The sequence below is a fragment of the Corythoichthys intestinalis genome, chromosome 8, assembly GCF_030265065.1.
Source record: "Corythoichthys intestinalis isolate RoL2023-P3 chromosome 8, ASM3026506v1, whole genome shotgun sequence".
Classification (NCBI taxonomy): Eukaryota; Metazoa; Chordata; class Actinopteri; order Syngnathiformes; family Syngnathidae; genus Corythoichthys; species Corythoichthys intestinalis.
Window position 1 is genome coordinate 49517673 of NC_080402.1, and position 14479 is coordinate 49532151.

Consider the following 14479-nt stretch of genomic DNA (forward strand, 5'->3'; position numbering starts at 1 on the left):
TAACAGTTTGAGCATACTTCAGACGTTCGGGTAACTTGTTCCAGAGGTGAGGAGCATAATAACTAAATGCTGCCTCACCCTGCTTGGTTCTTGTTCTTGGAACATGCAGAAGACCCGTTCCAGACGACCTTAGGGGTCTAGATGTCTCATAGGAATCTAACAAGTCAAGCATGTATTTTGGTCCAAGGCCATTAAGTGTTTTGTAGACGAGCAGTAGTATTTTATAGTCTATCCTTTGACTCACTGAAAGCCAGTGTAGCGATTTCAAAACCGGTGTAATGTGGTCCAGCTTCCTTGTATTTGTGAGGACTCTGGCTGCAGCATTCTGTACTAGCTGCAGCTTCCTGACTGATTTTTTATCAAGACCTGTAAATATACCGTTGCAGTAGTCCAATCTGCTGAAAATGAATGCATGCATAAGTTTTTCCATGTCTTGTTGAGTCAGAAGCCCCTTAATTCTGGTTATATTTTTTAGGTGGTAATAAGCCGATTTAGTGACGGACTTTAGATGGCTATCAAATTTGAGGTCTGAGTCAATAATTACGCCAAGGTTTCTGACTTGATTTGTAGCTGTTAGTGACATTGTGCTAAGTTGGCTGCTTATCTTTGACCTTTCCTTTTTTGGCCCAAAAATGATCACCTCTGTCTTCTCTACATTTAACTGGAGAAAATTCTGGCACATCCATTCATTGATTTGACGAATGCATTTACTCAGGGAGACTAAGGGACTATAATCATGTGGGGACACAGAAATGTACAGTTGTGTGTCATCTGCATAGGCGTGATAGGAGATGTCATACTGTTCCATTATCTGAGCTAACGGAAGCATATAGATGTTAAATAAGAGTGGTCCAAGAATTGACCCTTGAGGGACTCCACACGTGAATTTGGTTCGTTCTGACTGATAGTTTCCAATTGACACAAAGAAATCTCTATCATGTAAATAGGATGTGAACCACTGAAGAATAGTGTCAGTAAGCCCTACCCACTGTTCCAATCTGCTGAGTAGTATGTTGTGATCAACCGTGTCAAATGCGGCGCTGAGATCCAATAGTAGCAGAACAGATGATTTGCCTGCATCGGTATTCCGACGAATATCATTTAGGACTTTGATAAGCACGGTCTCGGTGCTGTGTTGTGGCCGAAATCCAGCCTGAAATGAGTTAAAAAGATTGTTTTGCATCATAAAAGTCTGGATCTGTTCAAACACAACCCTTTCGATAATTTCCCCCAGGAATGTCAGATTTGATATTGGCCTGTAATTACTAATGGTTGAGGCATCCAGATTAGGTTTTTTTAGGAGAGGTTTTATTACTGCAGTTTTTAAAGTCTGAGGAAACTCTCCTGTTTGGAGGGAAGTATTTATAATCTGAAGTATGTCTGGGGCTATGCAATGAAAAACAGTTTTGAAAAAGTTTGAAGGAAGGATGTCAAGGCAGCATGTTGTGGGCTTTAATTTCGACACAATTTCTGTTAAAGTGGCATAGTCCAGGAGGCTAAACTGTCTAAGATTGACGTGGGGGACATTTTGGGAGGTGTTTAGTGTAACATTTGTTAATCCGGAGTTGCACACAGCTTGTCTAATGTTTGGTACTTTGTGTGTAAAGAATGCTGCGAAATTATTACAGGACACCTCAGATGCCAATTCCTGAGGTATTGATGCTTGTGGGTTTGTCAGTTTGTCAACAACAGAAAATAGTGTGCGAGTATTGTTGGTGTTTCTACTAATGATCTCTGAAAAATATGATTGTATAGCATTTTTCAGTTCCTGGTTGTATTTGCGAAGACTCTCTTTGTAGATATCATAAAAAACTAGGAGTTTGTTTTTTCGCCATCTGCGTTCTGCTCGTCTACAAACTTGTTTTTGTTTTATAGCTAGTATGGCATTTCTCCAGGGTGACCTCTTCTTTCTTGACAAAGTTTTTGTCTTAATCGGGGCAATAGTGTCCATTACAGTCATCACACTGGAACTGAAACTATTTACAAGTTCTTCCACTGGAGCTATTGTAGAGGTTAATGATGAGGCATAGGCCTGTGTGAATAACGCACATGTGTTATCACTTATGTAACGCTTCCTAATCGCCTCTGTTTCCCTTTTCAGAGGATGGACAGGGGTGGTCATTTTAAACATAATGCAGTAGTGATCAGACAGAGCAACATCATTCACTGTGACCTCAGAGATGTTAAGACCTTTGGATATTATTAAGTCCAGTATGTGCCCTCTGTTATGTGTTGGAACTCTGACATGCTGAGATAAACCAAATGTATCCAAAATATTTAAAAGCTCTCTAGCACATCCTTCTTCAGGATTATCAACATGAATGTTAAAGTCACCCACTAAAACAACAATCAAAGTCCATGCAGACGGAAGACAGTATTTTGGTAAGCTCATCAAAAAACATTGTGTTATACTCCGGTGCTCTGTAAATTGTTACCAAGGCAGCTCTGCAAGGGCTTTTTAGCTGAATGACAATATATTCAAAGGAATCAAACTGACCACATGAAATATTCGTGCATTGAAAACTGTCCCTGATCAGACTGGCAACCCCACCTCCTTTCTTATGGGTTCTTGGCGCACTAAAGAAATTGAAGTTTGTGGGGGTTGCCTCAATCAGAACTGTCGAACTCTTATCTTGATCTAACCAAGTTTCTGTTAGGAACAACATGTCAAGGTTATGTTTGCTGATAAAATCATTAATTAAGAAAGATTTGCCAGCTAAAGATCTAATATTTAGCAGAGCCAATTGGAGATGCCAGACTGGATTCACTGGTGAGTTTTGGGAATGACTTACTATGCTTAACAGGTTGGCAGAGTTGATTGAGCGTTTTTTATTTCTCACCAGTCTAGCCCTTTTTTTGTTGTTTATCACCACTGGGATTGTTGAGCATACATACTGTACTCCATAAGGCCCCGGCCATAGAGAGGAATGTCCATCCGCAGAAACTGGACGTGCAGTTCTCGGCGCAGGTGGAGCCCTGGTTGCAGAGTGATAGATAGGAGCACGTCTGTGGGGGGGCCTGGAAGCTCGTTGCAGGTCAACAAACTGTTGCCGGGACCTGTTGGCTTCCACAGCTCTCTCAAGGGTTTGTTGGGGTGCTGGGCCAAACACTTGACCCGGAGCAACAGGTAGAGTGCGAAGCGCACCCCTACACGACTCAGTCAGAGGAGACTGTGCCTACCATACTGGCGTCTGGTCACAGTAAGTGTCGACATGAGTCTGCCAAGTTCTCTGGACATATATGCGAACGTCTGGAGGGAAGCATCGCTCAGGTTCTGTAAACTTTCATTGACACCTGCAACCCTCAATGACTGTGAAAGGGCCAGGGCAAGGTGGGAAAATGTATTACCCAAGCGGCCAATCCGAGCCGCAACATCATAGGCCTTGGTAAGGAGATCGTCAGTCACCCGGCACTGTGGGCGCGGGCATCGTGCCTCTGCGCGGGCAGCATCTGCTGGGTCCACTATCAGGCTCGTGACAATGCTGTCCACCGACGGCATCTTGTTTAACCCATATTGAGCCGCATCATGCATAGAGCTGAGTGCCCTACAGTCTTGGGTCAAGTGGGTGGACGACTTAGGGTCTGTCCAGCAAAGCTGAAGCTCTTTGATATAGGGTTGCGATGCTGGCACACAGAATTGTGGTTTTTGTCTTAAAGAAGGCACTAGAAACCGAATTCTCAGCTGGTAGTGTCTCAATACCCAGTTGTGAAAGGGCTAATTGGACAGTTTGCTTTATGAAAGATAAACCAGGACTAGATTCTGGGGGTAGGGACTCGGAAGTGTCAGAGTCCGCTACCGAGGGGCATGGAGAAGGCCCGATGTCAAGGTCTCCACCATAGGTAATATCTCCGGTCCTAAACAGCGAGTCACTTGCTGCTATGGACACAACGTCCTCTTCCAGGTGGCCAACTACACTGCAGTGCTCCTGCTCAGGCACGCTATCAATGACACCTGTGTTTGCACACATATCCCCCCCTGGCTGTAAATTCAGGAGTAATGATTTAATCTGAGCGAACTCAGAGGCCAAAGTGTCGACCTTAGCAGATAGCATGTGGTCGGTATCACAAGCCTTCTTTGATGAGGTGGCCTCAACATGCTGCTTCTTATGGCGCTTGGTCGTCTTTTTTGGGCTCGATGCCAATGCGCCGTGAGAAATTTCATTTTCCACCACAGCCAGTCTAGCGGACCTTTCTGTCAACAGGATGCAGACACAATTAAGACACGCTTCCTCGGTGAGCGCCTTTCTTAATGCCAAACACCTAAACACGACGGGCATAAAGTGTGTCCGTCTTCTGGGCTCAGGTGGGCTAAACAGCGAGCACACGCGTTCACGAGCGGTCCCGACATGCCTACACACAGTGCGAGCCCTACTCACTAACTCCGGCGCGAGTCAGCAAAGTACAAGGCTCCCCGAGCGAATAACACTCGAGGACCAGTCCACAGTAATGAGGCTCGAAGCAAACAAGCCACTCGGTTACAGCTGGAGGAGGCGCGGAGCGCAAATACACTCACACACTCCCGTTGTAGAAATGCAAAGAGCGAGTAAAACACTCCCGTTGTAGAAATGCAAAGAGCGAGTAAAACACTCCCGTTGTAGAAATGCAAAGAGCGAGTAAAACACTCCCGTTGTATAAATGCAAAGAGCGAGTAAACACTCAGGTCACAACAAACAAAAATGGCGCGGAGCGGGAAACACTCACAGCCTAATCAATAACCCAGTTCGGAAGAAACCGCCGCGGCGACACATTAGCCAGTGCGGGCCCGCAGGATTGGTGGAAATAGCCGCGGTGCTACATTAGCGTATCAGAGCGAAATATACTCACAACAATACAATCAATAGTGTCCGGAGCGGAAAACACTCACAGAAAATATGCAACTGAAGATAATCCAGAACGTGAAGAAATCGATAGTCCAGCTGCAGCTCGCAGCCTCTGGAGGACGTAATCCACATAGCTCCAACCAAGCCGGTTTCGAGGCTTCCGGCGAGCGCGGTACAAACACGGTAATACGACCTTCGCCGATGCGAGAATGTAGAAAAGGAACTAGTGCTGGGTGAGCGGGGCTCTTATCGACCTCTGACGTCACCCAGGTCACGTCCAATAGCGTGACTTTGTTGGTATTTTATTCTCGACCTTTGTGCTGCGCACACGTAGATATCCAGGTGCTAAGTACCGCCCTCTGGCGGTCAGAAGGAATGAAATAGAACATGTACAAATAGACAAAACTAGCAGATATACACATACCCGCACTAAAAATGCACACATTCCTCGAAACACAACAAAAGTACACGAACAAAAGTTACCACATACCCGCACTAAAAATGCACACATTCCTCAAAACACAACAAAAGTACACAAAGTTACTGTTTAAATACAAAGAAACAAGCGCACCACAAAACGGACACGATTATGCGGCACTTTTAAAACACATACACACAGACCATTTTTTAAATTTTGCTTTTTTATAAAAAGTGTGTTCATACATAAACAACAACCACAAATGTATGCACACAAAACCATACGCGCGTGCATGCTTCTCATCTCTCCTTTTCCTCCTGTCAGGTGTTTCTCAGCTTGGTCCAGGGAACCAACTTGATTGAACGTCTCATTAACGTGGCGTACACGTACGACAACCTGGCGCATAGGTGGGCAAATACCAGTCATATAATTGGGTACATGTAGTACTGATGCGTACAGTTGACACGTGTGTGTTCCAATCAGCAAAGTATATACAAAGTGGGTGCTAATGAACACCAGACGAAACCAAAGAGGAGCCTTTAAGGAAATGTTCAAATATTTATTCTTTAGCTAAACAAGAAGTAACAAGGGATGCGCCGATATTAGCTTTCCAGTTCTCTTGAGTCAGGAGTCTAGGGAGTGTTTGATTAAGTAAAATATATCTTATGTTCTGTAAAATGTTGCATTTTTCTTAGGGATGGAAATTCAACCCATTAATTAAAATGTATCGTATTTTCCACACTATAAGGCACACCTAAAAGCTTTCAATTTTCTCAAAGCCCGCAGTACAATCCGAGGTGTTTTTTTATATAGATCAATATTGGTTAATCATGGCATGACACTCCCTTTAATCTAGAGCTTCAATCTAGAGCAGGGGTGGTCAAACCGGTCCTCAAGGGCAGCAGTGGGTCCTGGTCTTTGTTACAACTGATCCAGCACAGGCAGTTTAACCAATCAGGGTTCTGGGGAAACGAGAAGCACCTGACTGCAATGAACTGATTGCAATTGTAGGACACCACATTGGTGAAAAGGTGTAATCTTTATGGGTTGCAATGAAAGCCAGCACACACTGCAGCCCTTTGTGGAATAGTTGCCTCGCCCCTGATCTAGTGGAGCCATAATGCAACCATTACTACTACTGCGCCTTATAATGCGGTGCACCTTATAAAAACAGTTTTAAAACAAGCCATTCATTGAGGGTGCGCCTTATACTCCGATGCGCCTTGTGGAACGGACACTATGGTAGTTACAAAAATTAACGCATTTGAACACTGACAACAAACAATAACACAGAACTTTAGTCAGAGCAAAATGTGCTAGTCGTACATAATTCACCCCGAAGCTTTGGGCTGGCTCGTTGAAACGTTATGTCAAAATGTCTTTAACTAAATCAGTTCATTGTCCAAAAAAAAAAAAGGTTGGAGAACACCTAAAGTACTAGATAATTTTTGCTAAGGTTACTTGGAGTTTGTCTTTCAAATGACCATTTACAGAAGAAAGATGTCCACTTTATGCTTTTTTTTATAGTCACTTTAACTTCTGATGTTTTTGTCCAGACAATTGTTTTTCTACTCTATTGTATTGAATTAATTGCATACTATGAATAATAAAATCCTTTCAAATAAAAAAAGTACCTTTTTCTTACAAATATACACGTGATTCATCAAGATTAGTTTAAAAAAAACTCTTAATTAGATCAAAATTTTAATGAAGTTCCCACCCCTAATTTTTTAACAATACACTTTCATAAAAATTGCAAGACTGCAAGTACTTAAATGTAGGTACGGTATTTTAACTCGCTCTGGAAAAAAATTGAATCTGTGCATCCCTATTAAAAGAAGTACAAAAGAAGATTGAATTTTGGATGTTGTTTTGGTGCATCTTACCACAGACTACTGTATATAATTTTGCTGTTTTTCCCCAGAATTTTAAAGGCCCAGTCGGATCACAGGTCTCGACATGAAGGTGAGTTGTGCTAGATTATGGTAGATGCAGTATATGCTTGTACATTTTGGTAGATTTATGTAGGTATAATATGTTGGCAGATATTAATACATTTATGATGTGTTTGTAAATAAATTGCTGAATGTTGGCAAATGTTTTGTGGGATGTTGGGATCATAACACTGTAGATACATTCATAAATCTTGATAATGCGGTAAATTTTGGGTAGTTGACGAAAAGTGTGTCTTTATCCGCCCAGTCACCCACTACTCCATGTGGCTGCTGGTGAGCTGGGCCCATTGCTCGTCGTCTGTCAAGTCCAGCCTGGCTGACAGCGAGCGTCTGCCGGACTGGCTCAGGAAACTGACCTTGCTGGTGCCGGAGGTGAGAGTGCCTTAATGCTACATGGTTTCACAACAGACTATAATGCAAAAAAACATATTTAGTTTTAATTTACTGTTCACGCTGATTATTACCGTATTGGCCCGAATATAAGACGGTGTTTTTTGCATTGAAATAACACTGAAAAACGGGGGGTCGTCTTATATTCGCGGTCTAGACATTATACCCATTCACGACGCTAGATGGCGCCAGATATCATTGAAGCGATGTTCTGTCATGACAGATCTCAGCTACTCTCCCCATTCACGACGCTAGATGGCGCCAGATATCATTGAAGCGATGTTCTGTCATGACAGCTACTCTTTTTAGTTTAACCAGTTTGCATTATTTTATTGCAATGTTTTTCCTTATTCAGATTTGTTTCAAGACTACAGTTAGACTTCACTTTGATGGTTAATGCAGTTATTGTAATTTAGTTGTTTTATCACAGTAGACTGGTTTATTTATATTTCAAAAACCAGAATCCATTCATTTACGAATGTGATTGCACTTTAGTTTACATATTTAAATGTTCAGATATTAAGATTTGAATGAGGCAAAATAACATGCTTTTTCTCTCAAATATATTGTTATAATAAGTTGTATCGGATGTACTGTAATTATTTTCTGTATAAAAATTAATTTGGTGTTCAAAAAGTCTTTTTTTCAAACTTGAGTCTTGAAAAAGAGGGGGTCGTGTTATAATCAGGGCTGTCTTATATTCGGGCCATGACTTATGAGCCAAGTCATGGAAGTTTTGTTTCTTGGGGGAGGAAATACGACCCCTTTCCCAAAAAATGGGAATTTCAAAAAAAAAAAAAAAAAAAAAAGAATATCATGGATGTTTATTATTAGAAAAATGAAATGGAAGATTTGAATTGGAAAAAAAGTATAAAAGGTAAATTATATATATAACTATGAACTAGTTCATTTTGGGAATTATGAATGAACTTTGAACTTGAGTGCAGTTACGCTCAATTTAATGGCAATGAGGAATGTAGCATTCAATTTCTGATTGCATTTTTTAGTGTTACAAATTTTCTAAAAAAAAAAAACAATCCCAAATTAATGGATCCATTTGAAAACCTCCTAACTCAGTTCTTGGCCATTCCATTTACCATAAACTTTGGGGAAATGAGGTGAAAAGTCACAGTGATCAGAAAAGGAATTTTGCAATAACACATTAGCCTGCTCAAATTTGCATGGTGGGCGATATGATGAAAAGAGGGTCAAAGGTTACAGAGTTAAAAATAATATGGTGATACTTTGAATTTACAATTTCCCTTTGTTTTCTAAATATCATCGTAATATTTCATTTGCATTCAGCCGGCTGTGCGCCATGAAGCGTGCAATGGCCTTTACAAGCTCTCGCTGTCCGGGCTGGAGGGCGGAGAGTCCATCAACAGATCGTTCCTGCTGCTAGCTGCCTCAACGCTGCTTAAATTCCTGCCTGACGCGCAAGCTGTCAAACCCCTCAGGGTATGTGCGGATTCTAGGCCCCCCTTTATACGGGTCATTCTAGAATTGAAGGACATTTTGGCTTCAAAATAGTTGAAAAATAATCCTTTTCTAGTTTTCTATTACATTGTCATTAAATTAGGTAATCTATCAGACATTAGTTTAGCTTGCAGATATATTTGTGTTTTTATGACATAGGTTTTTATATATTTATAAGATTTGGCATAATCTGATTTTATTACATGGTTTATTTGCTATTTACAATTGTTGGCATAATCTCAGTAACAGGGCCCAGGTAATAGGGTTGCAAATCTGTGGTAATGTTAGCTTTTTCTCAGGAGTAGAAACTAGCTGTTCCTGCTGATCAAGAGGACAAACAAATTCTCTTATTCTTATCCTAGAGTTAACAGGTTTCCTGGAGATAGAGTAAGAAATACCTACAAGGCTAACTATTTTGTTAAAAATATGAATACTTCAGACTGCAGATTATTTCAAATTTTAAGTATGGGATGTAAAATGTCCTCCAATTCTGCAATGAGCTACATATCTTGCAGTGAAATGCCTCATACATAATGCACATAAAGGCAATAAGTGGGATGTTGATAGTTTGGGTTAATTCAGGTTTAGTAGTCTATGAATATTGACTATTATTCTGAATGTCTTGAGTATAATTGTGTTTTCTGTTCAGATGGAGGACTATGAGGAGGAGCCTCTCCTAAAAAGTGGTTGCAAAGAGTACTTTTGGCTACTGTGTAAGCTCATCGACAACATCCATGTCAAAGACGCAACTCAGGTGGGACTTGATTTCAAATTGTACACAATTGTACACAAAGGCTGGCCAAGTTACACAACTCTTTTGCCCCAAAGTCCCATTTTACCGTATTTTTTGGACTATAAGTCGCAGTTTTTTTTCATAGTATGACAGAGGGTGCATCTTATACTCTGGAGCAACTAATGTGTGATTATTTACGGTGGGGCGACTTCTCTCTCGCCAGCTTTTTTAAAAATAAATATATATTTATACTAAAATGATGTATGGATGTTAAATAAAATAAATCATTTGGATAAAACGGAGAAGGCGCTGTGCATGCCTGCGCACGTGAACGCAGTGGCCCCGCTCTCTTTTCAATCTTCCCCTCCGTGAGCATCCTGGTATTTCCTTTTGGGTATGGAGCAGCTGCAGGAGTGAAAAACAAACTAAAGACAGGGGAATTGAAAAGCAAACAACTGCGGTAGGAGTGGGATATGGAAAGGATTCAAATTGATTGTTGAAGATAAGGAAACCTGTGTCAGCTTCGCTGAATGTAAACGAATGTGGCGCTTTGGTCTCATACGAGAAATATATTTAAATATATATTTAAATATATTTAACATACTTTTCCAGCGTTAGTTATTTATAGTTATTTTGTTGTGTTAATGCATTTATGATGATTATAAAAATATGTAGACTTTGTAAACATTGAGAAAACTTGCGTGTTTATGGAATATCCATCTTAGTCTTGTTTAACTGGGAGAATTGGTACAAAAGACAAGCTTTAATTTGTTATCATTATGCATAAATGCACAGGCATCATCACAAATGTGATCACACAAAATGCAACCACGCATTTCCTCCCCCTCCTGAGTCCTCACAAATAAAACGTATAATTTCGTTTTTTTTTTTTTTTTTTTTTTTTTTTTTTTTTTCTTTTTCGGGCTCGTGCCTACAAATAAAACATAAAATTTCGGGGGTTTTTTGGCTCGGGCAAGAAAATCAAGTTAATTGATGGGGCTCTGGCCGCATTGGGCTTTAATACCCGCGGGCCGGTCAGGTCGGACTGGATTTTTTAGCCCCGATCTAACTTCTAGCGTCATGTAATGTTGGCATACCATACACCTATTCAGCCTGTTGGGCTCTATTGTATTTTAAATTGCCTTTCAAGATGACATGAGTATTCTTGGTGCTGGATTCTATCAAATAAATTTCCCCCCAAAAATGCCATTTATACTCCGGTGCGACGTATAGCCTGGAAAATACGGTAATTAATTTTTCTGCCTTAGATTGTTTTGCTAACCTGGCAAGCCAGATTAATTTTTTTCCATATATCTGCAACAAATATATTACACATATTAATCTGGGAAAGATCCCCTCGAGACCTGTTTCATGAGAGGAACCTTCAAAAGGCTAGTGTTTTGCTGTGATATATGATGTGAAGATATTTCATGTGACTTTGAGCGCTTTTTGATGAATGAGTTTTTTTGTGTGTGTGAATCAAGTATTGGGGAGAGAGAATTTCTTCTCTGATTATGTAAGGATGTTCTTTTGGTGTTGTTTTTGTTTAGTTTTTTTAACCCTTTGCATAGTTTCTCCAATGAGTTAAGAAAAACTCAAACCCGCATTGACACCTGGTGACACTTTGTGCTGGCTAGCGTTTTCGATGTGTTTGAACTCATGTCAGGTTTCTCCCTCTCTGTCGCTGGCGGGCTTGGTGCAGACCACTTTACTGGACCTGGACGCCCTGGCGCGACACCTGGCGGACTGCATACGAAGGTGGGGCACACATTAAAAAATGTCACTGATTACTAGTTGTTTTCATACAAAGAAGATAAAAGCATTTTTAAATTACCTGACTTTTGGGCTGCAACTATTGATTATTTAAGTAGTCGATTAATCTATCAATAAGTTTAAATAAGTAATCGGATTAGGAATATTTAATGCGTTGCAGAATTTGAGGAAATGCAAAACAAAGGCTTGCTAAGATTGCACCTTCAGAAGAGCATTAAATGTGAAAACTAAATAAAATTCTCGAGTTTTTTCAAACTATTTAGAAATGCACTTCACAAGCAATAATAAAATACCTGAGCATAGCCACAATAAAAGATCATTATTAAAAAAATTAATAAATAAAGATCGAAGTGCAACAAAAGCAAATAGCAAAAGTCCGCTAGCTTACATGGTATAAAATGCGAACTCTTTTGCACTTAACAAATCGTTCAAAGACATTTACCCACAGAAAACTGCTAACTATACTTTTAAACTAAATTAAAAATGCATAATGAATCATATTAGAGCAAAGAAAAACTTACAACCCTATGTTGGTCTTAACATCGGGCAGCTGGATCCAGCCAGGTTAGATCATTTGCATCATATTCGCTGTTGCCACTAGAGGGCAGTGTATCCACCCAAATGAACACAACTTAAATGCAAACAATTTCAAAACTATTACAATGCCACTAATTGAACAAATCCTCAAAGCAGCAAAATTTGATCCGAAGCTTTTTTCGAATAGAATTACTCGAGTTAATCGATTAATCGTTGCAGCTCTACCTGGTTTACCGTTAGCCAATCCACAAGTTTAGCGCGTTGTTTATTTCGTTGCCTTTGGTACAATGTCGCAGCCGCGAGATGTTGGACCAGCAAGACGGCAGCATCGAGGACGACGGCCTGACTGGTTTGCTGCGTTTGGCCACCAGCGTCCTCAAGCACAAGCCTCCGTTCAAGTTTTCACGCGAGGGCCAGGACTTTCTGCGCGATGTCCACAACCTGCTGTTCCTGCTGCCCAGCTTGGCCGACCGGGCGCAGCCTAAGTGCAAGTCGCACGCCGCCCGCGCCGCAGCCTACGACCTCCTGGTGGAGACTGTGAAGGGTTCGGCCGACAACTACCGCCTGCTGCACAATTGGGTCATGTCGCAGCACATGCAGGGTGAGAACGCACAGTCCTGGTGACCATTTTGTACAAAAATAAAGTATTGCATTTTAATTTTATCAAGCGGAGATATTTTTTTATTTTAATTTTATCCAGCGGAGATATTTTTCTACACAAAAATCTGATTTGGGATTTAATTTTTTGTTTTTCCACAAAAGCAGAAATGTTGACTTCTCACTTTTTGACTCACTACCTACAATTGACAGTTATAGACATCCAATCATGTGGCTCATTTCATCCTTTTTCTGTGAGATTAAATTATCACTAGTAGAGCCACCCTCCCACATCAAATGGATTGGACGCTTAATTAACACTGTTAATGGCAGCCAATGAGTTCAAATTTAAAAATAATTCCCTAAAAAAGACCATTTTAATCAATTTTTCACACATCGGTTCAATGATTTTACTTTTAAACAAAATTTTCACAGATATCTGATTTCCAGTGTAAAGAAATTACCACATCTTATTTTGAATTTCAGTCTTTTGTCTACAAATTTGTCACATTTTTTTGTTTGCACAAAATCAGATTTCTTACTCAGTTTTTTTTCGCCGCAAAAATACCAAATTTACAATTTTTACTGTCAAAAAAAAATCTCATCAAAAGATTAATTTTTTTTTTTTTTCCTCTTCTTCCCACAAAAACCCTCACAATACCAGTGTCAATCTTTTTTTCCCCTCACCTGCATAAATATAAGGATCATATATCTAACAAGATTCCCTTCCGCAGCCTCGCACGCTCCATACAAGTGGGACTACTGGCCTCACGACGACGTTCGCGCCGAATGTCGCTTCGTGGGCCTTACCAACCTGGGTGCCACCTGCTACCTGGCGTCCACCATCCAGCAGCTCTACATGATCCCCGAGGCCCGCCAAGCCATCTTCACAGCCAAGGTCGGCCTCCTCCTCCTCCTCATCATCCTATTGTTTAAAATAAACACTCAACTTTCTACATGTGTTTATGTGTGTGCAGTATGCTGAGGATATCAAACACAAGACTACACTACTGGAGCTACAGAAGATGTTTACATACTTGATGGTGAGGTTCAACAACCTTTGGGTTTTAATGCAGCAAAGTGAATTTAAGGAGTACATGAATAATATCAAAGAATTCTAAAGATGTCATGTACATTCACAGGTGACATCGGACACATTTACTTTTTTTTTTTTTTTTTTTTTTTTTTTAAATAAGTACTCGACTGATTAATCAGCTACTATTATCAAAGGTTCCCCAATCGATCGGGACAGATTTAATCAATTTCAGGTGATCGCTTGATCACTAAAAATTTAATCAATCTTGTCTGATGAGCGCGTCTGGATTCACATAAGCCACATTAGCTCGCTTGCTTTTGGCCACGGACATTCGTGATCATAAATATAGCATATGAGTCCACTTGTTTTGTATTTTCATACTGTCGCAACCCCAACATAATGTTCACAATTGTAAAGTCTTCCGCTCCTTGCTATATTAATGCGAGAAGTTGTGTTGTGTGGTTTGTTTTGTAATTAATATTACTCTAATCACAAATTTCTAGCTGATTGCCAATTGTTGAAAATCCTGACCAGCCAATCAAAATGTTTGATGATCCCTATTTTTGGTCATGAACAGCATGCACTTTTAACATCCCAGTCATTCGTGATTTAGTGTAAAGCAAAATGCTCTTGCATTTAGTAGTTTGCAGAGAAAGTTTTTCACTTTTCAAGTATTTTTTAGAGAACTACTGCATATACAGTTTAAAAAGGTAAAGGAAAATTTTCTGAACTACTAAATACAGT

General features: G+C 40.3%; 1 protein-coding gene across 5 annotated transcripts in view; it reads left to right on the top strand.

Moving 5' to 3' along the window:
- The window catches only part of usp34 (ubiquitin specific peptidase 34), a 120486-nt gene that overhangs the window by 67194 nt on the left and 38813 nt on the right, over window positions 1-14479 (top strand). For 3 of the 5 annotated variants that reach the window (XM_057842813.1, XM_057842817.1, XM_057842814.1), the window contains 9 exons: window positions 5563-5645; window positions 7163-7203; window positions 7441-7565; window positions 8889-9041; window positions 9709-9813; window positions 11459-11550; window positions 12399-12703; window positions 13434-13597; window positions 13677-13742. In XM_057842813.1, the coding sequence (XP_057698796.1) occupies window positions 5563-5645; window positions 7163-7203; window positions 7441-7565; window positions 8889-9041; window positions 9709-9813; window positions 11459-11550; window positions 12399-12703; window positions 13434-13597; window positions 13677-13742 (1134 nt within the window). The remainder of the gene's footprint in view (window positions 1-5562; window positions 5646-7162; window positions 7204-7440; window positions 7566-8888; window positions 9042-9708; window positions 9814-11458; window positions 11551-12398; window positions 12704-13433; window positions 13598-13676; window positions 13743-14479) is intronic. The other 2 variants (XM_057842815.1, XM_057842818.1) reach the window with 1 other exon arrangement.